The sequence below is a fragment of the Siniperca chuatsi genome, linkage group LG13 (genome assembly GCF_020085105.1).
Source record: "Siniperca chuatsi isolate FFG_IHB_CAS linkage group LG13, ASM2008510v1, whole genome shotgun sequence".
NCBI classification, from domain to species: domain Eukaryota; kingdom Metazoa; phylum Chordata; class Actinopteri; order Centrarchiformes; family Sinipercidae; genus Siniperca; species Siniperca chuatsi.
This window is the reverse complement of record NC_058054.1, coordinates 3,602,497-3,630,470: the sequence shown is the minus strand read 5'-3', so window position 1 is coordinate 3,630,470 and position 27,974 is coordinate 3,602,497. Positions and strand designations below refer to the sequence as shown.

The following is a 27,974-nucleotide window of genomic DNA, read 5'->3' as shown; positions in this document are numbered from 1 at the left end:
GACAGATTAATCAATAATTAAAATAATCGCTACATTATCCGTGTTAGGTCAGTTATTTAAAAAGAAAAAAAGAACAGAAACTACATCAACAACTTCTGCGTTTTAAGGTGGACTTTCCCCATTAAGGCTTCATGCATGAAGGAAAAACAAACACTTTGCAGGACGTGTCATGTAGGACTCAGCTGGTGAAGTCCATGAATGCACCGGGAAGCAGAACAAAACTGTTTGGAGGCTGGAGACTCCAGCTCCGGCCGTCATGCAGCATCCAGACAAGTGCCATCATCATTTCTCATTTTTAATATAAATCTTTTCACCCTCACACAAATTGCACTTTTTTTTTTTCTCCAAATGGACACACAGTCAGCAGTGGACAACTTACTGGTTGACATCTTCCTTATACACCGTGAAACTGGCTAAAAAAGAAGGAGGAGAAACAAAAAGAATAAAATAAAGAGACATCTAACTTGATCTTACCACCACTTTACTATGGCATGCATAGGTTTCAGACCTTACTCAAAGAGACAACAGACACTTTTGTCTAAGAAGTTTTCTAAACGATGCCGTGACTGCTTGCAATCCGAAAAAATAAAATAAAATAAAAAAATAAAAAATGATAAAAGAAACAAACCAAGGTACAGAAAAGCCCGGTTCCACCGTGAGAAGAAAAGCCAGCTCTGGGGGAAACTAGAGGAAAAAGCCTCTGCAGTCCTGTTCAGACACACAGCTGCGATGTCATCTTCCTCAAGTATTTGGTTCTTTATTTTGTAAATGTGGTAGCCACAGTGCAGTTGACAATACTGAATGATTTTTTTTTAAATATATGTATTTTTTTTAAATGTTTTTTTCTTGTTTAATTTTCTCTGTCGATGCTTTGAGCACTAAGAAATGTAAGAGGCCAGAGAAGGACCCGGTAACAGAACAGAAACCTTGTGGGTGGAGGAGCTCGGGGTGGAGACGGGCAAGAGACAAGCAGACTTGAGGGCTTTTCATACATGAAATAATAATAATAACTAGACAGCAAAATGCTACCGGGGAGCAACGCCAAGTCGAGGCGGACTGAAGGTAAACCAGCCTCGGCCCGGGGGCGAGGTCAACTATCGGGTCAACAAAACAAAACAAGCAACTAATTTCACTTCTGCTACCCAACGTCAAAGCGAACTAAAACGTTTATTCTTTATTTTGCAAATAAGTATACAGCTCATTGAATTGTGTACTTATTTGGTCAGAACTGTAATTACCAAAAAGAAGAGATTTAAAGTTTTACTTGTTTTTCTGAAATGATAGCGCCCCCTACATTAGTTCCCGGGGGGGGGGGGGGTTATGAATGTTTGGTACAGACTATTGATGTTGGTATTGGTAATTTCAAATCATACAATATCTGTGCAGGCGGGCAGTAAAAATGCATCATATTGTGATTCAATTCCTAGATAACACAGCTGGGGGGGCCGACTGTGTTCCAAAAGTGACACCCTGAGGTGTCGACAGGCCAGGAGAGCCGCCGGATTTATTTCCATTTATTTATTTATTTTTAAAATTGTACAACTGCGCACATGCAGTTATGCTGGTGACAAAAGCTCACGGTTGTCAGACGCAGCGCGCTTCCCAGCAGAGCAGCAGTCAGAAACAGCAACAGAGGAAGTAAATGAAAGCTGTGTCCCTGTAAACAGAGCTCAAAGACATGCTGATACATCTGAACCTGAGCTGAACAAAAAACACTACAATCAGTGAAAGCTACTTGTCTCAGGAAACAAATAAATAATAAATTCACTATATAAAAAAAAAAAAAAAAGGGGGTGTTGGAGTTGAAAAGTTTGGAAACCACTGGCATAGTCCCATCTGTGATTTGAGCACATGTTGCCTCTGTACGTTACTGCGAGACTGTTATCATGCTGTGGTCATTAAACATTTGACCATTCTGGGACCATGAAAGACAGACAACGTTAGCAAGACGTCCTCCTTTGCATAATGCAGGACGGACATAGCACTGAGTGTGCAGGGGCTGCAGATGACTCAACCCCCCACAGCTTAAACTGCTAACTGCTGATGACCAGCACTAATCAGACTTGTTGAAAAAGGAAAAACGTTCAGAGGCTTAACTACAGGGCTCTGGTATCTCCAATCAGCGGTGCACCACAGAGGTGCTCTCAGTTGTCAGTCAAAAGATGGGACATGTCCACTCAGATTTGAAGCTTAGACACTGTTTTCACAAATACGTCCAAAAAAAAAAAAAAAAAAAAAAAAAAAAAAAAAAGTTTTTATCCTCTTTTGTAAAAAAATAAATATGTGAACAATAGCTGCAGTATTATGATCTGTCCTTACACAAAAAGTGAGAAGAATTCAAATTTCAGTTCGACTTTAAATCAAAACGCAGAGCTTGTTTATAGAGCTCGACTTCATAGCAGCACGATTTCACTGTTGCTTGTTTTTCTGGTCTGAGTTCAAGTCTGAAAAGCCCGTCACTGTGTCACTAAAAATTTAAAAATAAAAACACGAGTCCACCTGTAATCGAGGCCCGGGGTCAGTCGGCTGCTTGGTTGGACCTTTCTAATCTAAACCGAGGAGGAGGAACAAAGGGACATTTTGGCTCCTGAGTTCTTTGTTGGTTAAGGATAAGCATAGACATTGATACGAAAATAAAGATTAACAATGTTTGCATCAAACCTGCTGTGCAGCTGGGGGTTTGGGGGGGATAACAAGTAAATCAGAGATCATCGCAGGATTCCTACACATGGTTTCCATTTCAGTAATCCCACTTTGTCCAGAAGTGTTTGAAGATTCTTTCCGATCTATTGCCAAATTTAGCTTCGCTCTAGTAAAGATTACTTCACGGCAAGTACCACAATATGTGAAATTAAAGTTAGAAAACTGTGTTTCAGGACTTGAGTTGTGTTCAAAAATTTTACAGGCGCGGAAATAATCAAATATATCGGCTTTCCACCTGCGTAGGAACCCTGGAGTCAACAAAACAGGAAACGTAAAAACTTGTACAGACTAGGAACAACCAGCACACTTCAGGAGTCACTGGTGTCAGTACAAAGCATTAAAGGATTTTTTTTTCAATTATTTCCTTTCATTTGATAACTAAATATCTCACTCTATTGATATAATTCCATTTTGTTAAATTCATATATAAACGTTAACATGTACACACGCTCGTCACTGGTAATCGGTGGAATCGGGACCTTTATTATAATAAGTTGGTGGAACTTGCTCTTGCTGGCGCTCAACAAATATACTGTGAATGCAAGTAACAATAATTAATATAATGATAATTAGGATAATAATAATAATCACCGTCGTCCGCACCATGCCTTGTAAACCTGGAAGAACTAAAAACAAAACAAGAGCCAGGTAACCCCCCCTCCCCAGTCCCCCTACTTCACCCATGAAAAACAAAAACAAAAAGATTAAAAACAGGGAACGTTGAGTCGAGACTGTAAATTCTCTCTGGCTTCTTCGAAGTCCCGAGTCCACATGCGTCACACAAATCTCCGCCGATGTCCTGAAGTGAGTGGAGGAAGGGGGAGGGAGTCGGTGCAGGGGGTGAAGGGGGGTAGGCTGTCCCTAAGGGAGCCTCGCGTTGGCCGGAGTTCAAGCACTCAGCAAGCCTCTGTGGAGATGGGCTTTTCAATCCTGCTTTCAGCATCAGCCTGCCTCCGGGTTAGCATGTTCGCCTGTGTTATGTGTGTGTGCGTTTGCCTGGTAAGCCAGGTTTACAGGGACCACTTTAAAGGGCGGTCGGCCATGGCGGTCACTAGTCGGTTTTCTTTTTTTGTTGTTTTTGTCTTATTTTTCCATTTATGTTTGACCAGGGGTTTTCGTCAGTCTGTCCGCCCTGGTTTGACGCCCCCAGGTATACGGGGGCTGGGTATCTGCGGCGAGTCCACACGAGTTCGGCTCGCCGAGTATTTTCAAGTTGGCTACTCTTGGCTGGCGTCCCCGCGGTCAGTCAGTATGATGCAGCCTCAGAGGGCTGGAGGAGGGGGCTTGCGAGGCCAACCAAGGTGGAGGCGGAATTTCATATTTACGACGAAGAGGAGGTGGTGGGTGTGTTTGTTTGTCTGCGTTTTAAACGTATGTGTTGTGTGTTGGAAATCTAAAGATCTGCCCAGAAATGACTCCTGGTCCTCGGTGGTGTTCCTGCCGATCAGTAAAAGCAGAACAAGAAGCGAGTAAGGTGGTTAACTTTCTACTACTTGTTATCGCGCAGAGGAGCATCTCCTCAGCTAATGTGACTACACTGATGGAGGAGGTGGAGGGAGCCATTTCTGGACAGGTCCTCAGAGTGTATGTGTGTGTGTGTGTGTGTGCGTGTACACAGGGCTAGTGCAGGTAATCGTCCACAGAGGCGAAGGCGCAGGAGCCGCTGCCAGTTCGTGCCATGATGGCGAGGCACTGGGCGGCCTGACCCACGGCCTGGGCCAGGGGGGGCTGCTTGGGCAGGTTGTGAGTCTCTGGAGAGAAAAAAGGGGGAGAGGAGGAACAACACTGTCAGGACTGCAGACAACAAAGAACAGAAGTGATGAGGGGTCAGTATGCTTCAACCTTCAAGGACCTTCAGTATCTGAAGCCCCCTCCCTCCACATCTTCCTGACGTCAGAAGTTAGCAAATATTTCACTTTCCCTGTCGGCAGTCTTTTGTCCCGCACATGCATACTTGTAAAAAGCCAATTTGAAACCCATTTATCTGTGTACAAGGCCAAGAAATCTGCTTTCTCAAAGAAAACCTGGGGAAATCTGGTTGTGTGGAAAACAGGTTTCTCATTTACATGACATTTAACATATGAGCTTACTGGACAAAGCCAACTGTAACCTGGATATTTAAGTGCGCGTAAATGCTCAAGGTCCACTTACTAGCTTTATCCGGAGCTTTCAATCGCATGAAAACATAACATAAAATGTGTAGTTCTGAGTAAAATGACTGGTTTACTGGAGTGAAAACAGCTGATTAAAGGATTCAAAAGGCTGGAGCGTAGAGCCGAGGGTGCTCAGTGATTAACTTATATGTTTAAAAGGTAACTCTACTAATGTCTCATGGTCAAATTTAAATATATTTAATATTGACAGTGCAGACAGCTGACCTACCTAATATTGCACTGTTGAGAGTGGAGCAGACCGGCTCTCTCTGAATGGCGTCCAGCTGGTAGCCGACTGGGCTGTTCCAGGGGTCCGAGTAGGCCAGCAGGCTGAACGCATCCTGCAGCAGAGGACACAAACAACAACAGATACTGATCACATTTTCTCTTCCACACATGTTCTTATACTATGATGCATCATCAGTCCATCAATGACGATCAGCTCTGTATATTCATGTAGTTACTTTGTCATCACAGGTTGTAAATTGTTCCGTCTTGCTGTAGCCTTTCACACTTAAGGAATAGTTCAACATAGGAAATATGCTTACTCGCTTTCTTGCTGAGAGTTAGATTGATCCCACTCACATGTATGAAGTATGAAGCTACCACCAGCAGCTGGTTAGCTTAGCTTAGCACAAAGACTGGAAACAGGGGGAAACAACTAGCCTAGTTCTGTCCAAAGGTAACAAAATGTCCCTACCAGCTAGGCTTGGGCCGATTGTCAATTCACTTGAGAATTGACGATGGAGCTGCCAATGCTCGATGATATATTTATTTTTTTGGGCCAGAAAAACATTGTCATGGTGAATTCAAAGGTGTGTGTACATGTATACATAAATAAACCATTATTTGTCTTTTGCATGCTGTGTTTTATTTTAATTCCTTCTGTCTGTAGCTTTCCATTTATTTAGAATTTGATGCGTCTTCTACCTAGCAGCACTCAGGCTGCTATTTGTTGACTTTTAGTATGTTTTTGTACAAACAGTTTTATTAATGCTGTAATGAATGTTGTCTTAACACAAAAAGAGGTATACGACCTACAAAAATACAGTACAAAAATCAACAATAAGTTCGCACAGCATGGATCAAGTAAGCTAAGAGATTTCTCTGTTACCTTCAGCATCTTCTTGTTGGCCGAGTTCTTGCCACACTCGCGGCGGAGGTGTTCGCTCATGCTCTGGAGCTCCCTGCCGAAATGGATCATCCTCTCGATGGCCGCCTGGCTCCCGCCGCACAGCTGCCTCTTGGACTGAGCTGACTCCACCTCTGCAGAGCCACAGCAAGTTCAACATGCAAAACGGGCATGTTTGAATGTAGGATGAATGTGATGCTACATTTATAGTACAGACATTTAGCTGGAGCACTTACAATGACAGCAACAGTAGAAAAGGCTTCCAATCCTTGATTACCACAGAGGGCTCAAAAAGGAAATTTTATAGAATAATACTGTCTCTTCCTTACAGAGAAAAGGCAGGGCAGAAAACTGAGTTTCTCACCAGTGGTTCATCCCAGAATTCTTACAGCCAACTAGATGTTAGAAAAGAGCACAACTCCTGCCAAAGAGGCTGCTAGAATAGACCGCCTTATCAACCAGGGCACAAATGCACAAAAAAGGCAACCAGGGGTAAGTTACCATGCTGATAAATGCTCAAATTAAGTCACTAATACCTACACACACACTCTACCCACCCATGTCTGCGTCACAGTCGTCAGGCTCGGTGGTGTGTTTGGAGCTGCCGTTGAGGAAACCATTGGAGGATGATTCTGTCACTCCGTTGGTGAAGTGGTCAACCTCCATATCCACATCGCTACTGAGGCGAGACACAAGGAGAAGGACAGAGAAACAGTCAGTATGTGTGACAGCTCACAGGAAGTACAGTAACTCCTCCTCTGGCTGTTGATTTCATAATGTCACTGAAAATTAAAACGCTGAGAGCTATCTCATGTGAAACACGTTCTTTACCACTGATTCATCTGATTTTGTGTCAAGATAATGCCAATTTCCTGGACAGGATGTCTAATTAACTGTAACCACACCCAACAGTGATGTCATGGTGTACGGACACACCCTGGAGTACACTTCTACATCACTGCGGCAAGGTGGAGATGTTAAACCACTCGAGGATTAGCTGCAGTTAAGTCGTTCTTTAAGCTTACACTTTGTTAGAGGCAATTTATGATATTAAATACAGTTAAATACGCAGCAGTTTTTCCTGTATTGGCTTATATAGGAGTAAATATAAATCTGAATATCTGCAGAGAAATAGGTTAAGATAATGAATTCTTGTTGAATTTACAGTAATTTGTTTCAGCCAAGTAGATTTACGTTTCTCTGTGCACTTCCTACGAGGGGTTGTTATCGCCCAGCCAGTTTCCAAGCATCAATTCAGCTTTATAAGCAAATTAAATGAAATGCTGTTTGTGTTAACGTGGTTTCTCACAGTACCTGGTTATGGGCTGTTGGCTGCGGCTCCGTTGAGGCTAATGTCAGACGCTGGGAGGGTGGAGCCAGAGCCTGGGGGGCAGGGCTTGTGACTGTGAGGGGAGGAGCTGTGGCTCTTATTAGACGTCACGCCATTACAGCAGTTGCTGTCGAACCCTAAAAAACAACAACAGAGTGAAAGATGGATGTTTAACTGTTGAGTGCTTTACCTAATATAGAGAAGGCTCTGCAAATACTGATGAGTCCTCTTAAAACTAAACATGATGAAAGTGTTTCTCACTCTTTGCTATTTAAAAAAAAGGTGCAGCTCTCTTTTCTAGCAGCAAAGACAGATTACCAGTGAAGTTGAGTTTATTATAGGTTTGACAAATTCTGATGTGTAACCTTGACACAGAGGCAACATGGTGATTTTTAAATGTATTTCTGGTTCAACGTGATTATTAAATGGTGCTGAAACGTCTAGAATTATATGAATTTTAACAAAATATACTGTATTTTTGTTGCAACTTGCAATTAGAGACTGATCTGTCACTAACACCAACTTTCAAACTACCTAAAAGATAAATGTTAATTCAGAGAATGCCTGCACAGCTGCCGTGTGCCATGTTACACTGGGTGTAAAATGGAGCAGTATTTGTACTCAGGATGGACTTGAGGCCTGTTCTAATCTCTAGATGTGAATACACCGAGCACAGCTGGACTGTACCTGGGAGGTAGGGCTGGGAGCTGCTGGCTTTGTGGCTGGGGCTGCTGAAGGGCCGGGGGGAGCCGGGGTAACTGTCCTGAGACTTTGGGCTGCGACCTCCCAGACACCTCACCTCACTGTCCGTCCCATTCACCATCTCTATGAACTGTCTCACCCTGAGGATGCAGGGGAGGGAGGGAGGAGAAAGTAGGAAGAAAACAGAAGCCGCAACAAAGCAAGGAAAGATTAAAAAGGCACAAAGAGGAGAGACAGAGGAAGAAGGGAATGAAGAGGAGGAAAGAAATATAGACAAAATGAAGCAAAGATGGGATGGAAGAGTACACAGAAACAAAGGAAGAAGGGAACAACAGAAGGGAGGGAGGAATAAAAGAAAGGATACAGAGAAGAGAGGATTGAACAGGACAGAGGGAGGAGAGACAAGTTGGAAAAGTACAGTAGAAGAAGGAAAAAGTGAGCAAAAACAATTAATAAATCGGAATATTATGGTATGAAGACAAACACGTGAAGGAGAAAACAAAGAACAAACAATCCCCATTTCTTTAAATATAATTTTCATTAAATATCATCATTGCTAAATCACAATCACAACACATTTATCAGTTTCAATAAAGCCAAAGATGCCACAGAAATTGGACGTGCAGCTTTTTGCAACATAAGCAGCAGGATTTCCTTGAAATGTGTCTTTATTTTAAGAAACACAAGTAATAAGAGGTTTCCAATTGTCAAATATGTGATTTATAAACGGTGGTCTTACTTGAGCATGAAGAGAAGGTCTGGGTTCCTCTCCAGGAGGTTGGGGTAGAGCTGCTGGGTGGTCTCGATGGCCTCGCCCATTCTACCTGACAACACCAGCTTCTGGATCTCTGCAAACCAACAGTAAACACGTTTACCAGAGATAATACTTATACCATGTTTTTCCAATGGTGATGCTATTTGCGTGTTGTCCGGGCAGCAAAATTTATAGAAACGTTTTTACTAGCAAACATAGAAAAGATTAAACCTATTGCCACCTCATAATGGAAGAAGATCACATTTGTTCAGTTAGTACGTGTTTTTTCTTTAGCATGTGTTTCTATTTTGGTGATAATTTACACCCACACTGATTCAACGTTTCTACCCATAGTGTGATTGACAGGAGATCAACCTTAGCACCAAGGACTGTGCAAGAAGAAAGAAAGCTGTGTCCCAATTCAATGTACTATACACAAATCTTTATAGTATATAATTTTTTTGGCAGTTAGTAGATAATAAATCAACATTCGTTACTGTTTTAAACTAACAGGAAATTATGCAACCGAGAGTTTAGAACGTCTCTGCCAATTAAACGTCTGGGAGACTTTCACTTTTCCAGTATGAACATACTACATTAATAAAAAACAACTCAGAATTAGTGTGTAGTATGGATTTGGGACACAGCTGGAAAACACAGACAGACACACAAACATCACAGATTACTACTTAAAATCTGTTGTGAGATCCTGAATATTTGACACTCAGTTTTATCCTGTGCAACTTTGCAAAACTCCTGGTTCCTATCTTTAACCTGGTACCAGCATCATTTAGAAACATACAAACACAGAAGGACTCACTCTGTCGGTTTTTGATGGAGGCCAGCTCCTCGTGCACGGCCTGGTCTGTGGATTTGGCAAAGGCTTCAGCCGTGGCACAATAGCTGTGGTGCACCAGGTAGGAAGCCACCATCCTGCCGAGACAAGAAATACGCAACTTTATTTATATAGCACCTTTAATACAAACTTGCAGCCCAAAGTGCTTCACAGAGCGAGATTAAAACAGTAAATATCAAAAACACACTCAGTGATGAGATGCAGCAGCAGGCAAAAATCATACAGACCATTACACTTAACAGATAAGTGCTTCTCTTCATCTGGTCACACACACACACCCCTGAACAGCCAAAAATAACTATAACACATCTGTCATTAAATATAATGAACAGAGACATGGTTAATATATGTGCTTTTCTGACTGGGAAATTATAATTTTATCAGACATCTGATTAGTTTTAGTGTTTTTGTGTATACGGTATTGTATAGGGTTATATTGGTAACTAGCTTGTGTGTGTCCAGACAAATTGAACTGTTCGGGTGTTAAAACATGTTCATCAAACACTGATGTAGGTACTGTAGTTGAATAAAACGTCAGCAACTACATTTTTGTTTACTTCCAATCAAATGATTTGTTTGTGACAATACCTCAGAGAGCTACTTTAAAAAAACTAGAAAACTGCAAATCAGGTATTCAATAAATATGATTTGTTGATTTGAGTTGAACTGGAACAAGCACAAACAATATTTAACTATGCTTTTCCTGTGCAGACTAAATAAAAACTGTCTGACCCAGATGGATTTTGAACAGGGAAATGCTGCTGTAAGTAGGGATACAGTTGTTTACTCTGGAGTATTTGAGTGCAGATATAGTTGGTTTTATCAAGATCACACCCAAAACCCAGAATTTCACTTGAAGGTTAATTTTGGTTTATCACAACTTGGATTGAGGAAATTGAGCAAACTTAAATTGCTGATGAGGACCATCTGATAAGGTCGAAAGCTGCAGAAGAGCTACTAAATGGGCCTTGGGGTGAGACTGTTTTGTCAGCTGTTGTTTCCAAGGTCAAGAATGAACTTTTAAACTTTACTTGGGTTTTATTTTTGTAGTCACTTAATATCCCTCATTGTAGAGGAACATTGTGTGCAGTACAGAAGGTCAGAGTTGAACCAGGAAGTTGGTTTGTAAACCGTGTTTTACAAAAGGACAGTTTGGGTAATAATTGTACCGTTCACCTGTTTTCACATCCAATTGTTTTCATGTCTGTGGCTAAACTGTTGTGGCTTGTTTCCAGATTTAGTGTCCCCAAATTTGAGCGATTAACTTTGTGAGTACAATATTATTATTATTACAAAAGATAACCAAAACTACAAAAATAAGACCCAAGTTGTAATAAACCAGAATTATCCTTTAAATATGTGTGTGTGTGTAAGATAACTGACTGTTTAATGTATGTTTGACTTGAGAGGGGATGGGAAGCTCCTCCCATCAGCACTAAAATGACATGTTCCCACAATGCAACAGTGTTTTTCAAGGATGAATCCTCTTCTTGACCGCTTATTATTCGCATGAAGCCAGTCCTAAAAATCAACTCGCTGCCACTGATGCTACCGGCAGTGTTTGCAGGGAGATTTGTGATCAGAGGCCTCTGCTCTTGCAGACTGCTCATCATGTTACTGTTACTCTACAAAGACATCAACACTTCCCATTCACCCATTTGACGTGATCTTAAAAACTTCCTGTTTTCAATCCCAGGCCATGAGGCGACTTTCCTGGATAAAGGCAATGGCTCTCTCCACTCCACCCTCAACCCCAATCCCCATCAAATGGAGATTAAATCCATTCAGGACTTCAAGTAATCATAGCAACAGAGAGCTAATCCCAAAAGGGCATGGCATGAAGAGAAACCGAGTCCCACAGCTTTTACATCTGGATCACAGCTCCTGCTCTCTGATGGGGAAGTGGTCCATCTGGACCTTGATCCTCGTCATGTCAGCGGTAATTTCCTGTTACCTACAGCATCCAAAACTTCCAATACTCTCAATGCTCAACTTCAACTATTATATGATGAGCATTGACCTGAGTAAAAGGAAGAGTTGAATTCCAAAAACACATAATAAATTACATACAGTAAATCTAAAACCCCCGTTAGCTCAGAATGAGCCTGAAGTTGGTGCAGTCTTACAGCTGAATTAAATTAACATGTTCAACATATCTTAAGTTCCCTTGTATTCAGTGTTAATTTCATCAACAAAAACTATTACAAAAATATTTGTTGACAAACTCTTTTCCAAGAACAAAAACAAGACTAAAATAAATTAAAAACAACCATTGAAAACAAAAACTGTGTCAAAAATATTTTATCGCTAAATAGTAATGTGAAAGACAAAAACGGACAACTGAACTGAAAACGGTTTAAGTCTCAGCAACCAGCATGCTGTGGAATTACACATTGTATGCTTCTAATGTGGAAAACTGTATCCTCCCCCGCCCAAATATTCTTCTTCGGTTAATTTAGCTGCTTGACCTGTAGCACTTACAAGCAGCATGTTGCATTTCAGTAAAGTTATATCTCAGAAGATTTTAAAAAGCACAACGAAAATGAGACTAAAATCCTACAGACAAATACCAGACTAAAAATGTTTTTAGCTTTTGTAAAACTAGTCTAAAAAAAGACAATAATCAAATGACTAAAATGTGACTAAAACGCATTTTTGCCAAAAGGCTAAAACTAAAAATCAAAATCAGTTGCCAAAATTGCTTGTATTCCACAGTGAGCTTACTTCTGGATCATGGACTGCCACTCGCCCTCGCGCTCTCCGATGGGGAAGCGGTCGATCTGGGCCTGGATCTTTGTCCTCCACTCACGCATGTAGTCCTCAATGTCGAACACAAAGGGGTGCTGGCCAAAGTTGGCGTCCACCACCTCCCCTGGAGTCTGAAGGCCCACCGTCGGGTACAAGTTAGGCTGCAGCAGAGAGAGATTAGAGAGTAAAGAATTAGGGTGATAGAGGAAAGGGTGTTTGGGAATGTAATCTGGACAATAAATCAAAACAGGAAACAATGAGAGGAAAAAACAGGAAAACAGAAAATCTCAGGAAATAAGCTTTTGTCTACAATTACCCCTTAAAACTCGATTTTACTAGCTGACAAAGATTCTACATGAAAATTGCAGCAGCAGGCTGATGGGCCATCTTTTCACAAGAGAGCCAGGGTTCAAACTCCTGTGACATTAAAAGGGACAGTAAGTAAGATTTGTATTCCACAGATTGACCATAATACATCTCTCAAGCTCATTGATGTACTAATTTGTTCTTACGACCCAATAACTCAGTGATTATATTGCCAGGTGCTGAGACTTGTGATCCTCTGCCTCTCGTTCTGGCCTGCACTGTTTTGGCACTGAACGTCTCAATCTTCTGTTTTACAGAACGCCCAGTCACTACAACCTCCACGCCTCCAGATAAATGTCTCCTTCGGGGATCAGAACTGTAGCAGTAGGACCTTCAGTTTGGTTAGCTGCTATATCGGTAGAGATGAGTAAACCTAACGAGCATTTAGCTGAGGAGGAGTAGTTTTATTTACTCAATACAGGGCATACAATGGCGTTATTCTAAAATAAATCTAATACAATGACCAAAACCAACAATGTGTTCGTCCGTCTTTCAACACCTTCTGACTTCCCTACCCTGTCTGTGGCACTCAACCCCAAGTCCATTGGTTCCTACTGAAGATTTAAATCTTTAAAAAAATATTTGCTCACAAATATATAGTTTCATGTTTTAAAAAGCCTCAGTAATTTCCTAAAAACACCTGGCCACTGTAGTTTCAAGCAAACATTACTCACACAGGAGGAAACAGTGCATTTGTTGGGGACTATTTTCACCCGCTGATTAATCCACATTTGGTGCTCTAGTGAGTATTTTTGCCATCTGGATCCTCATCCTTAGCGTAACAAGCAGACTAAATTATTTATTTTTCATTTTCTTATTTCAGTCCAACACTGTGTTGCTCTAACCAGTCAGTAGTGACTAACATATCTGTCCTGTCTGCATTATTTTCAGTCAACACAGAAGCGGTTAGCCGTTGCCAGGAGCAGTTAACTTATCGTTTGTCCTGTCAATCAAATAAATATGCCAATTTAAGAGTTATTTCTCTAACTCAACTTATAACAACCCGTACAACTGCGTCGATCTCGTCATGTCTATGCCCATTTTCCTGTTTCTATTTTCGTGGCTCTGGCACAGAAAGATGACATTTCCATTCTTAATCTCGCTTACAAAGCTCCGGTTGGCTTGTTTGTTTTTCTAACCAGCAAAACAGCAGTCGATGACCACAACACCAGATCTATGTAAATCACTGAAAAAGATATTGAGATGTGGGCGGCGATTCATAGGTCTGGGACCAGGCTAGGCGTATATGGATTCAAAATAAACTACAGTGTGTGCATTCGTGATAATGAAGGAACATGTCACCCAGTGCAACAGTGCAGCTCATTGATGTGTTTTTAATAGCTTTTGAACAACAATGGAGCTCTATGGCACAGAGGAAGAAGATATATCAGGTTCTGACACACACACACACTATACTTGCTCATATGATACATTCAATGTTGGTTTTGGTCTTTTAGTGTAATTATGACAGTAAGAAAAATACAGAATATTGCCAGCTTTACCCTTTAAAAAAGGCTACAGACACCGTCTGACAAAATCCAAACCAAAGCTCAGCTAAACAGCAGCCAGGCTCTTGGTAATAACACCACAACAGAACAAAGACCAGGCACCACCAACTCCAAAACTTTCAAATCTGGGCAGTGAGACAAGAAAGGGACTGTCTAGACCCAAACATCAAACATCACTGTAAACCCAAACTGATTTTAGAGACATTTCTGAAAGTATTTAGCTTTCTCTATGCGATGTTACGCTGGGGACACACAGGAGGCGGAAGCGCCGCCAAGCGCCACACTAGGTCATTTCTCCTGCGAGCAGTAGCCTGGCTGTTCAGACCTGAAGCACATTTCTACGGACCGGTCAACAAGCGATTCTGCTCCTCCGCTCTTTTCTAATCACAATAAAGAGCTGATCTTTATAATAACCTCGTGAATTTATAATTTCAAAGCTTTGTATGTGTTACTGTGGGGCGTCGCTTCTTTTGCGACAATGAAGTTAAAAGGATCGCCTTGTGTGATGATCTGCACACAAAGGCACACACACACAAACAGTGTGTCTGTCTGCTCGTCTCTCTCGCTCTGTTTAGAGACAACTGTCAAATATGTGGAATAAGTACGTAATTTAAACAAACTGAATCACAAACAGCAGTGATACTATTTCTAATAAATATAGTGATGGGCAGATCTTGATATTTCATCATGTGGAGGGGAAAAAAATCAAAATCAAAATAAAATCACTCCAAATAGACCAGACGCCAAACTATTGTTGCTGAGCACGAGCCGACCGCAGAGCTTAGTGCTGCGGCACGCTCTTTCTGAACAGTCCAGTTGGTTAACATAGGCGCCGAAAGGAAGCGGGCACCGCTTCGGGGCGCTTCCGCCTCCTGTGTGTCCCCAGTGTTACAGTGCAAGTTGTTGACATGTTGCATGCCAATGCCTAAGGGCATGTTAATTTGTTGTTCCTGGGAACAGTCGTTCTGCATTAAGTCCCTGCTGACAACTGTGAAGGATGAGGAGACAAACAGAAATATGAGGTGAGGTGGCTTGTATGGCTACATTGTTCTACAATCCTGCCAATCTAATCACAGCCTTGATTTGATCAGAGGAGGTGGTGACTGACAAGAGGCGTTCACCACAATGACTGTGTGAGAGATTGTTCTTGGATTGCTACAAGTGTCCTGAAAGCATCACTAAAAGTTTAAAATCTTAAGTTTCACAATGTAGTAATAAAAAAAAGTTGATTGTATGACAAAGTAGGGTAAGATTAGAGTTAGGACTAGTCTTAGAATAAAGGTTAATGATATCTTAGGGTAAAGGAACTGGTTTAAATTAGAGTTAGGAGTAGGTTAGGGAATAAATATAGTCAATCAAAGTCCCCATAAGAACAGTTGTACAAAAGGTGTGTGTGTCTCTTACAGTTGCCTTTGTCACGGTCCAATAACCACAAAAGGTCAGCTGTGCTGAGGTGACGCACTTCACTGAACAACTCTGGAGAAACATGAATGTCTGGCTCACAGCCAAGCCTGTTTTGCTGCTCAATGGATTACTGTTGTGGCTAAGACTCTTATTTTCTTCTCCCTCGAAAACAGCCGGCCCGTTTTCATTTGCTACCAAGCAAGAAGGGGGAAGTGTCTCCCTCACATCTCGTTGTGGTTAATACATGCATGAACCCCATTAGAATTAATGTCCATTTGGTGTGGGAGTCATTCGCATAATGAAGCACGGAAGCCGACAGGAGTGAGACTCATCCTGACGATGAGCCACAACAGCACAAAGCAACACAAGTGATGTTCGGTTCAGACACAGATAGTAGTTAAAGTTTTATTTTTAGTAGTATTTAAAGTTCCAATAACTACTTTTTTCACCATTTGGGGGCAGCAGAAACGAGCTGTAAACACGACACATACATTATCGCCTTATGTTAGCAAACAGTTGCCTAATTACACATCCAAGTCCAATATTCACTCTCCCTTTAGCTCTGTTTTCTGTCTCCACCAAGTCCTGGGAAAAATATCTGGTTCTTTAGCTGCTAAATGTTCCACTTTCTTCACTAGAAGCTAACTGAATCTGGCTGTTTGGTGCTTGGTAGGTAGTATAGCGGGTTTTGTAAATGACAAGATAACAGAGTCAAGATTATTTCACTTTATATTGTAGGCACAGATGTTAAAACCAGATTGAGGACTTTTCCTAAAGTTTTGGCTACTAGTAGTTAGATTACTTGTTTCTCCCCTACATGCCCCATTTTTGCCATCCAAAGAACCCCCAACTCCCCAATCATCAACATCTGAAGGGCACAAGTTTTCCAGCCTCCACTCCATTTTACAGAATGTAAACATTTTTACTACAGTCTGAATGAAACATTTCATTTCCTTAAACAGCCTTGTGTCCTAGTGTCTTGATTAATTATGGAAACTAAAACAACTACTTTACAACACCGGAGTGAACAAAATCTGGGTACTTACTGGTAGGTCTGTAAAGGCAATACCTGCAAAGGAAGACAGACAGTGTTAGCATGAACGAGAAGAGTCCTTTCTATTTCTACACACAACAGGAGGCCACAGTCAGTGTGTTCACATGTAATGAGGTAATCTGGTTACAATCATCTTTCTGCAGTAACCTGATTTCTTAAATGTCATGTAAACGAGGAAGACGGTTCTCTTTATCTGGGTCAGAGAAACCTGATTAACAAGGCTTGATTTATCTGGAAAACCCTGATTTCTTAGGCAGAAACATTACCCAGGCAAAGTATCGCTGTAGCAGCAGGTACAAAGTAAAAAAAAAAAAAAAAAGGTAGAATTTTTTTACAGCGTAGAGGAACGAAAGAAAAGTGTGCCCTTGTATTCAAAATAATTAAATGTCACATGACACATATTATCACCTTATAATGTTAGCAAACAGTTGCCTAATTACACATCCAGCAGACAGGAGCGACATGAGCATTAGGAGTCGTGTTTTAGGCGACCTGATGAAGTCCAATATTCACTCTCCCTTTAGCTCTGTTTTCTGTCTCCAAGTCCTGAGAAAAATATCTGGTTCTTTAGCTGCTAAATGTTCCACTTTCTTCACTATAAGCTAACTGAATCTGGCTGTTTGGTGCTTGGTAGGTAGTATAGTGGGTTTTGTAAATGTCAAGATTATTTCACTTTATATTGTAGTCACAGACATTAAAACCCTGTGGCCCCTGAATCCTTTTTGGTCTAGAATTTAAGCTTTTTTGCCTTATTAAGTGGGGCACTTTGAGGCACCCTGAAAAACACTAGACATTTAAACTCCAACTGAAAATCACATTTAGTCAACCCTTTTGCACTCAAAAATAATCATGTTTTTTAAATGTATTGCTAATAGTTTTGTTAAAAAGGACGGGGGGGAAAGGTCTTTGGGGAAAATGTTCCTTTTTGTATCAACCAGCTGCAGGGGAAGTGTAAGTGTCTGTGTTTGATTGACAGCAGCCAGCAGGCTGTGTGTCAGCAGGGAGCGAGAGAAAAAGTAAACAAACTTGTACTGTAGCTAGAAGTCTTGGGCTGTGTTGTTAGCGGTACTGAAGAGTAAGTACCACACCAGCATCTAACCGGACCCAAGTTTGCAGGTACGTTTACAGGCTGTTTAATGTGCTGCAGCTGAACCGATGTTTGCACTTTACCCTGGTGAATGTTTGTTTGGTGGCTCGTTCAGCAAGCTAAGGTGCACGACAAGACGTGTGATAAGAAGGAGACTTTAGCAGGAAAGCTAATGTGGGTTGTTCAGCGTCTATGGCTCTGGTGTTGTGTAGCTGCTGTCTGACTCAGTGCGACCGTCTGCTCTGCCTGAGGGCTGTCGTTACTGCTTTATGCAAAGATCTGATTGACTTTATCAAAATAAGGTACTACTAATGGTTTTCAGACAAATGCAAAAATAGGGGCTCCATCGTGAAACCGAACAATATAAAATATACATTTCTCCCTTTTGGGTTCTGATTTTTTTCTTCAAAAAGGAGAATACAGGAGAAGTGATTTACAGAGCAGATGTGTATGCTGTAGCAGACAAAAATTAAATTAAATTACAGTTGGACTTTAAAAGTTATTTACATAGAAACGATTGCAACAATTAGCTCCAAATGACCTCCCTTCTTAATAATTTATTTAAGCTCTGCTGCCCTTCGATGCACCTGTCACACATTCAGGCGTACAGTTTTTTAGTACCAAGTAGTAAACACCAATACATCATTACTGTGTACTGACAATAATTTTCCACAGGTTGATAATACACAGGCCCATACAACAGAATATATCAGCATTATGTGTTTGGCTTTGGTTTCTGAGCTCCTTACCTAGGCTGTGGCCATTCTTTGTGTAGAAGCAGGTGTTGTTGATGAGGTTAACGCAGCAGCCAATCACATCGCCTGTTGTAAACGTGGGTCCGTAGGGTTGCCCGGTGCCAGACGAGCAGAAGGAGTGGCCGTCATCTCCGTGGTAACCGTATGAGTGCTTGTCCCAACCTGAGGGATGTTAAGTGTGAGAATATGAGCGCTGTCCAGGCAGTGAAAAGGTGCAATAACGCAACAGATGGTTCATTCTTAGATTACATTTACACACACACACAGGAATCAAAGGCAGGACAGCAACACAGACACAAGTTGTCCCTTGCAGACATGACTACTCAGCACTGTTTAGGAATATTGTTCCCCTTTTAAAAACTTGGCAACGTAGCCAGTCCAAAAATAGGAATGCTTTGTCATTATTCCAAAGCGTTTTGGTAAAAGAGACAACAAGGCAACAAGAAGCAGTCACTCATGAGAGCTGTGAAGCTGAAACATCCTCACTTTTGTTTTTTTAAGAAGTATCTACACCCTCATCCACAGCACCTTACTGTGACACCTGCAGGGGTTCAATGCTTTGCTCAAGGACACTTTAGTGCAGCAGAACACATGACCGACTGCTGATGGGCACTGTATGGGAAATGAATCTAGGAAATCTGTGGTTTCACTGTGACTGCAAAAAGACAGAAAGCTCCCAGAATTTGGAGCTTTTTTTTCTTTTTTAGCATTTTGACCTTAATTTCCTTCTTTGGCTGATTCAAGCACCTACAAACTGCAGGCCGTTGTTTTTCTACACTTAATCTCAATAAATATTGTTGTGAGCATAAAATACAACATTTCCAAAATTTGTCACTGTTGAACAAAGCTATGTATCTGAAAAGAGTGTTCAAATCCTGCCCTTTTCTTTGATACCTATTTATTTACATTGTCATTTTGAAATTTGCGTATTTAAAGCTGCAATATACTAGTTACATAAAATTTCCAGAGAATTAAAACACATGCAATTTCATGTGTTAGTGCTGGGAATATTTGCCTGAGCTATATTTCTCAGGGACAGGGGAGGAAGAAGCAGCCTTAGCAAAATATTGACCAATATATTGTCACCAGTAACTGAGGAACAGTAACAGATTAAACAAACGAGATATAAACTGCTAATTAGTGAGCTTTAGCTTTATTTATTACTTTAGGACAGAGCCAGGCTAGCTGTGTCCACTGTAAAGCTAAGTTAGCCAGCTGCTGACGATAACTTCATGTGTAATGGACAAACATGAGTGTATCAATCTTCTCATATAACACTCGGCAATAAAGCAAATAAGCATATTTCCCAAAATGTCTAACTTTTACTTTAACGCACAATTTTTTATTTGGTTATTAAAGGGATTGTGACCAGGATATGCACTGAGCGGGACATTTTACAGCTGAAAAATAAAGTTGTCAGTTCTCTCTGGAGGACAAAGGTGTAATGTAATGGACACTCTGTTTCTAAAGGACCTCAAACATATCGTTGCCATTTCTGTACTGCAATTTCTTGTTACTTATCAACCAACATATACACCGATAGTGATAAATCAGTGATAAGCAAATATCAACAGAATATCAGCATGCATCGTCGCTGAATTGAGACCCACAGCACATATCGATTATGATAAATATGATATCCACATCATAGCCCTTTTGTGTGTGTCGTTCTTATGGTCCATGCCATCAGCTTCTACTAGAATTCTTTCTAACAAAATATCAGTAACAGGCAGCCATTAGCCATTGTTGTATCCAGATGTCACTAACTTTCTGTTTTGATATGTTGATCCAGTAGCAGGTGTAGCCCTCTGATCAAAGCACACCTCAAAACACAAAGATATTCCACTGATGTTGTGCAGGGTTGCATTAAATCTCCACCTTCCATACTCAATTTGTTGACTGGGTGTTTTTTTTCCAATACGTACTTTAATAAAAAAGGCAGGAAAATATGAGCTGCTTTACTCCTATAAAGCTCAAATTTCCTTCAATATATAAAATTGTTGGTCTGCCATCTGATTTCCACATTTTCTTTACATTGTGCACAATTCCCAAAAGGGCAGAAGGCTGTAAAATTCTCTCTCAGGTGAATGTCTCAGGAAAAGTCACCTTCCACACGGTCTGTTGAATACAGGCATTTGCCTGCATCAGAAATTTACAAAATATATAATTTCTTTTTCAATCCATTGAAAGGATTTTTTGCTTTGTTTGTTTTTATAGTGTACCTACACACACACACACACGGTAGCAGAAGGAACCACTTCACTGAATTGAACTGCCACATTAATTTTCCTGACCTCTCCAGGCTTATCAAACATGTGGAAATCCTGTATATCAGCCTCTCCAACAATAAAACAAACATGAATATGCATTTAGATTTAGAACACATTGAAATGAATAGTCTCTCACTCAGTCACACCTACACCCAGTGCAGCCAAGACCGATCTCTACCAGACAACAAGTTCACAGACAAAATGACACCCACACAAATAAGGTTAAATGATCTCAAGTATAATATACAGTAGAAACAAAGTGACACACACACACAAACAGACAAATTCTTCTCACCACACGCAAAGGCAGTGGCAATGAACACAGATGACACAAACTCACACAAAGTGTCATCTTACCAGGAAGTCTGTTCATGTTTACACCCTGAGCTGAGAGGCCGATGCCCATGTACCTGTGGAACAGACAGTTAAGAGTTTATTTGGACATGTTGCTGATAAACTTCCTAAACATCGCAACATCTTCAATAATTGTCTACTTACAGCCTGTGAGGTCGTAATACTCAGTACTCATCCAAAAGGAAAAACTAAATAAACAAACTGAGGGACAACTTTGCTATTCTTACCTCCTCATCACTAGTGGTGCTAACAGTTAGGACGTCAACGTGCTAAGATTTATCATGTAATATTTAGCATATAACGTTAGCATTAAGCTTTACGCAGTGCCCAAGAAGGTAAGGAGGTGAGGTGCATGCGCAGAAAGTGACTTCAATGTGCCTTGTGGGGCTGTGTGCGTTAGTGACGCAAGTTGTCACGGTGGGTAGTTGTGCACCTCCCAATCATTGCACAAGCAGCACTTCCATATAAAAGATCCAAGAGACAGAAGTACACGCTGCAAGACAATGAAGAATTTTTCTTTGATGTAGTACGTGGGCAATGTGAGCTGCCATGTTTTGTGTATTCTTCAGGTAAAAACTGGTTTGGCTTAATGTGCATTAGCGTACAGCTCAACTGCACTATATGCTTTAGCAAGGTTAACAGTCTAATGTTTAGTATCAGAATTTGCATGTTAGCAGGTAAGCATGCTAATGTGCCTACAGTTAGCATGTTAATATTCTAACATTTAGCATGTAACATTTTGGCTGAATGAAATACTGTTTATTTCAGAACCAGAGTATAAAAACCAACAAATACAAAATCTTTAAGATAAAAACATACATGACATAAATGCTGTTAGCTTATATTAGAACTACAATACAAACTGTTACAGAACATTTAGTTTTTAACAAAAGTTTACATAAACGTTTAGCATGTTAGCATGCTAAGATGTATTAATGTTGACAAGAATTCAGTTCTTAGCTCTACAGGAACTTTACTTTGGACTAAAGTCTTGGAGAAACAGACAGACGCTGCCGTCCCTTGAGCCAAGCCGCTAACGTAGCTAAAAGTGTTGTAAATCAAGTTTTGTGGTCTTTCTGAAATGTTTTGCGGTCTTTCTGAAATGTTTTGCTTTGTTTTGTGTCCTTACCCATCTCGGCCTTTGCTGATGATCTTCACCTCGAAGTAATAGACGCCGCAGGCTGCTGGGATGGGGTGGGTGGCCCGTACAGACGCTGCATCTTTAGGGGTTTTGCCATGACCTTCAGGTGAGGGTAAAACAGACACAAGAGCAACAGGGTGTGGTCATTACACATGGATACTGGATCATTCTATAATCAGAAATACTTTATTGATCCCCGAAGGAAAACTTTGTTACAGCAGCTCGTCTTTACGTCAGTGCACACAGGAGAAAGTAGTAGCAAAAAATATAATACAATACAGTATAAAAACAGGTCAGAAAATAAATTAAGTACTAGGTGGGTATAAGTATAAAATAAAATAAGTGTGAAGTACCAAGTGGGTTTACCGGTTGATGATGATATTACGGTATAATAATACAATGTAATAATATAAGTAATAAGTAGTAGTGCATGTACTGTCGAGTTAAGCGTAGCTTATTGAGATTATTATGAGACGGTGGATATTGCACAGCAGTAATGGAGGTATGAATAATATCAATATCATATAAAAGGGACAGAAATGCTGAGTATGAAGGCACACAGAAGCTTTTCTACAGCTACTTAGGCTGATGACCACCAATTTTGATTTTGTCTCTCATCATCCATTTTGATTCACTTTAATTCAAAGCACAGTACGTAGATTTTTAGCACGACTGACTGTGGAGAGGATTAAATCACACTATCGCTGTCAGCTAGATCAAACAGAGGACACACCTCTCCAGCAGATTTCAACGGGAGTCTAGTCTTTTTAAAAAGTTCCTTATGTTTTCTACTTAACCCAAAAGGGTCCGTTGACCATACTCGGCAGTTATTTTCCTACACTGAAAGAGTACTACTCTGAGAAGTCAAAGTCAGACGAGAGGTGGAGCTTCTGCAGAGACTCTATACCAAGAAAGCTTTACAACCTAAGCTGCGTTGTAAAAATAAAAAAAAAACAGCCTGAAGGCAAATTAGTGCTTGTCCCAATATTTTTTCAGGGAAATTTCTATTATTAGTAGTACTTTGTGTACAATAATTGTGTAAAATAATTTACGTTCCACATTTGACACATTTCCACATGAAACAGGGTGTTCAGGAGGAATATAATGTGGGGAGGGACTTTAAATAGAAATAGACTTTCAGCTTTATATGGAGGAGAAGATTTAGCTTAAGGGAAACATATGATGCCATTTTACTAGATGACATTTTTATGAATACCCTTGATCACAAGATGCGTCAGTGGTTATAAGATTATCACCTTAAATGCTCTGAATCTGGACCTCCTGGGTTCTGGGCTGTGAAGCAGCTCGTCCTGTCGGTCTGTAAAGCTAACGTTGGCTCAAGCAGCTACAGTGCAGAGCTGTCAACAGCATTATTAGGGGTCACGTATCAGATATGTTTACATTGTCAGATGTTACTTAGCAGCAATTTGTAGTTATTACATTAAGTGGACAACTAGGTCACTGTTATTAAAGTCTGAATGGCATGATAATACTTGGAAATACTGAGTAATGTCAAGTATACCACTGACATAATATCTGACTAAATGTGAGCTAAATCAGCCAGTTTTAGAAAACAAGCTGTTTACTTAGAAGTTGAAGAAGACGGTTTGGGGGAAAAACAGAACCCTGGAAGGAGCTCAACAACAAGCAACTGCATTATTTTATCTGATTGTTTTTATGTAGAAACAAGATAAGTTTGTGATTATGCTAAATACACATATCTTGCCTAGTTCTGTGCAGACCACAATACAGCAGGCCTGGAGTTTAATCTACAAAAAATAAATCACAATTTAAAATCTCAATTGTAATATTGGTTAACAAATAAATAAATAAAATCACAATCAGATATTTTCCTCAAATTGTTCAACCCTAAGAGGAGGCATTTCTTATTTCATAAGGATGTTTAAATGATAGCTGGTTAACAATGGGCGTTGTTAAGTCTTGACCATCTCACTAGGAGTCTGTTCCATGAAGCAGGTTTAATTAGTGATCTGGATAATATTGCTTAGGAAAGCCTAGGGCCGCTTCAAATCTGGAAAAGGAAATGTATGCAAACAGAAACAAAACTTTTCACCTCCATTTTACATTTGTTCTTGTGACAAAATGGTTGCCAGATGAATACACCATTCAGGTGAGGAAAACGCAAGAAATACAATTTCACCCCCACAGCCCGTATTCAAAATTAAGATTGCAACATTATTATTTTCAATTTAATCTTAATCTTTAATCTATACAATGTCAGAAAACAGTAAAAATGCCAATCTTAAAACAAGAGTCAATGTTTTTGCTTGATAAAAGATTTAATGATTAATTGATAATTTATTTTGTGTCGACTACTCGATTAATCGTGTCACTGTGATTGTACCTTTTGATTACGTGACAAATAAACTTGATTGATTGACTAAGGCCTTGTTCAGACTGCCAGCCCAAATCTGTTTTTTGGCATATCCAGATTGTATCCTGATTTTAGAAAGTCTGGAGAGCCAAAAACCAGATGAAATGTGATTTTTGTAAATCAGATCCAAGCCACACTGGGAGGTGGTTTGAAATGCGATTCCAATTGGATTTCTACAGATGCGTTTTAGTCCAGACGCTCAAACCGGATTTCAAAGTGGCGACATGATGGATCTCCATAGTGTATATAGTTACTGATGCCTGCATCATTACCACAGCAACCCATGCAGATAGGTTGGTGATGTCTGGACACACAAATCCGACCATATCACTTACAAATAACAATATGGACAGTCTCTTAAACATCTGATTTGAAAAACAAATCCATTTTGCCTGCAGTCTGAACAAAGCCTAATTGTCTCAAGATCTATTCAAACTCAGATCCTTATAGTCATCATGAAGTCTGATGAAGAATAGGGTAAGCCACATTTACTGACGTTATTGTCTTATTTAGACTTTGTCTGCAATCTGGGATTCCCAAATGCTATTGGCATATGTTGTGTAATCTGATATTTTCATTGTAATGCTTATTCCTACTTTCTGCCATAACATTTTCCCCTAACTTTAGTGACATGCTTTAGTTGTTCTAAGATATTGCACAGCTTATTCACTTTTCAGATGTGTTTTGTAGAAATATGAGCTACATCAGCATGTTCACCTGGCAGATGTGTGTCATCATCGCAAATAGCAATGTTATTTTCTAAACAAATGTCTCAAAATGCAATATTGATGTAGTTCTTGGGGCTTTAATTACATTTATTATTATTATTTATTAATCTTCTGATAATTTTCTCAATTAATCGATTAATTGCTTGGTCCATAAACTAGTCAGAAAATAGTGGAAATGCTCATCAAAACCTCCCAGAGCACAACTTGACATATTCAAATGTCTTTTTTTGTCAAACCAACACTCCTAAAGCCAAAGTTATTCAGTGTATTATTATAGAAGACAAGGATAACCAGCAAGTGTTTGCATTTCAGTAGCTGGGACCAGTGAAAATTTGGCATTTTTGCTTAAAACCTGACTTAAGCGATTAATGCGTGTGCATTATTTCATCTCTGGTTCTTATGATTGTATTATAACATTTTTAGCAGGCCTTGGTATTTGAACATAAGTGACATTTAGTTTTTGTAAAAAAAAATAAATAAATACCTAATGGAAGATCCTGTTAAGTGGGTTTTAGATAACAAGACATTTAATGGTTGGTAATTATTGAAGATGAGGCCAAGACTATCTTTAACAAAATTAGATTTTCTCCATTCATGTCAGTATGATTCAGATCCCACCCAATGAGTGACAAAACACTCTGAAATTTGACAGAGCAAAACCTAGTTAGTCATAGATGGCCTGACATTTTCAGCTCAACACTGCTGTGGAAAAGTGTGACTGTTTTTAAGTGGTGATCTGCTTTCACTCCCTGGAGGTGGTTCGTGTAAAAAGTTTCCAATGTTTGAATGCTTAAGTTACACAACATCTGCAGAGCTGCTATTAGAGATGCAGGTGAATTTGTTTAAGAGAGACAGAACCTTCTAGCTGTAACAAGGAAAAGTGCGTGTAGAGGGCCGGTCAGACCCAGAATAGGAGAACACACCCAGGAAGCACAGTTACACCTTCTTCTTTTTTTTTTTTTTTTTTTTTTAACTCTAGCCTTTTCTTGTAGGCCTGCACCAAAAACCCTCTTGATAGCTTTGCTAAGCAACTAGTCAACCTGAATGTCAGACAAGACACTTGATATTAAACCCCCAGCAGCAAAGAACTACTATGCCTATCCTGTCATCAATAAGTAACATTACTTCACTGGAAGCCTTTCAATTCTTCTGATTAACTTAGGAAATACACAGTGTCGAATATCATGATTAGCTTGCCATTTAATTACCTATTAATGCTACATTAGCCTACCAAAAGGGCTGTCCATTTTGGCTAACGTTAAAAGGATATGATTATGTGACTCACATCGAGCCTAACCAGCCTGAGATGCACTTTGATTATGGATGACTGTACGTGCAATTTGTTTTATTTCAAAAGATGGCCTGACAGATCATCCGCCGTGAAAGCTTCGTGGTGACAGTTCATATCGCTGACAAACTGGTTAACAGAGTAGCAGAGAAGCTAACGAGCTAGTAGGTCAATGCTGGCTGTGGATACACCTCGCCAGCTGGTCGGGTTGCAAGATGTCCTCTGCCTTGTTGTTGATGAAGCCACTAGCCTAGCCTACTTTGTTTTTAGCCACAACGGCAGTTGGCTTTGATCCGCTAACCGTTAAGCTAAGCTAACGTTAGCAAACCTGGCGTTAGCATTTGGCAATAAAGTGCTAAACTTGAGTGTGTCTTAGTGTCATACCTTTATAGTGTACACGGAGGTTGTTCTGAGAGAGCCCGATGTAGCTAAACTTGTCCTTCGGGCTCCAGGACCGAGGAAGCGGAGTCTCATTTTCATTAACGGCTGGATAGAGCCGTCGGAGTCGCTGGTTGAGCTCCTTTTCCTGCTCGTTCAGAGCCGAATCTCCGTGGACAACAACCGACATTAGAAACCCACAGCCCGACGACTGTCCAGACATGGCTACGACACGAGTTTTAGTAAATTGGCTTGTCAGCAACAAGCCAGAACCACTTGTGTCAGTCAGTGTCAAGTTTTAAAGGGAGGTTTAGCAAAGCTAGCTAGCAGGCTAAGCTAACTGGCTTTGCTGGTCGTAGAGAGGCAGCCAGTGCTGGTTAGCCGAGTAGCTAACCTAGCTAACGCGTTTAGCTTGGCCAGCAAAGGCAAAGCGATCGCTGAAATGGCTCAGGTTGACATTAGCTGACACAAAGCCACAAATAGACCCTAGAAGAAGACTGTCTGCCGCGCAGGATCAGAAGAAAGTAGTTAAAAGACGGAGGAGATGGTCGTCGTTGGGAGCAAAGTAACAACTAACGTTAGGTTAGACGGATCGACAAAGTATAATGAGCTCAGCTAGCCTCGATCTTTTGTTTGTTGTCGGAGCCTTATCCGCAAATCTGATTGGCTGAGAGCAGCTACACTCACTTCCTATGGGAATGTGAAATAAATACACAGAATGAGCAGTGAATGTGCAGCAGATAGACGGTGTGGTGTTAAAACAGGACAAGAACTAACTCATCAGTAGGTTTACAAGGTAGACACAGTCAGTGAGTCATCATCATCATCAGTAGTCTGTATCCATCACCTATTCTTAAGTACTATTTAT

At 40.4% G+C, this 27,974-nt stretch overlaps 1 protein-coding gene across 1 annotated transcript; it reads right to left on the bottom strand.

The window, feature by feature from the left end:
• Positions 1 to 281: 281 nt before the first annotated feature.
• Positions 282 to 27,732, bottom strand: ranbp9 (RAN binding protein 9). Its single transcript, XM_044220419.1, is given in 15 exon segments — positions 282 to 4,454; positions 5,086 to 5,197; positions 5,971 to 6,122; positions 6,546 to 6,667; positions 7,303 to 7,324; positions 7,327 to 7,455; positions 8,006 to 8,160; positions 8,760 to 8,868; positions 9,595 to 9,707; positions 12,355 to 12,539; positions 16,703 to 16,725; positions 18,547 to 18,714; positions 21,180 to 21,232; positions 22,306 to 22,417; positions 27,113 to 27,732. Coding segments are annotated over 15 exon segments (1,803 nt in total). The 5' UTR covers positions 27,330 to 27,732; the 3' UTR covers positions 282 to 4,323.
• Positions 27,733 to 27,974: the final 242 nt, after the last annotated feature.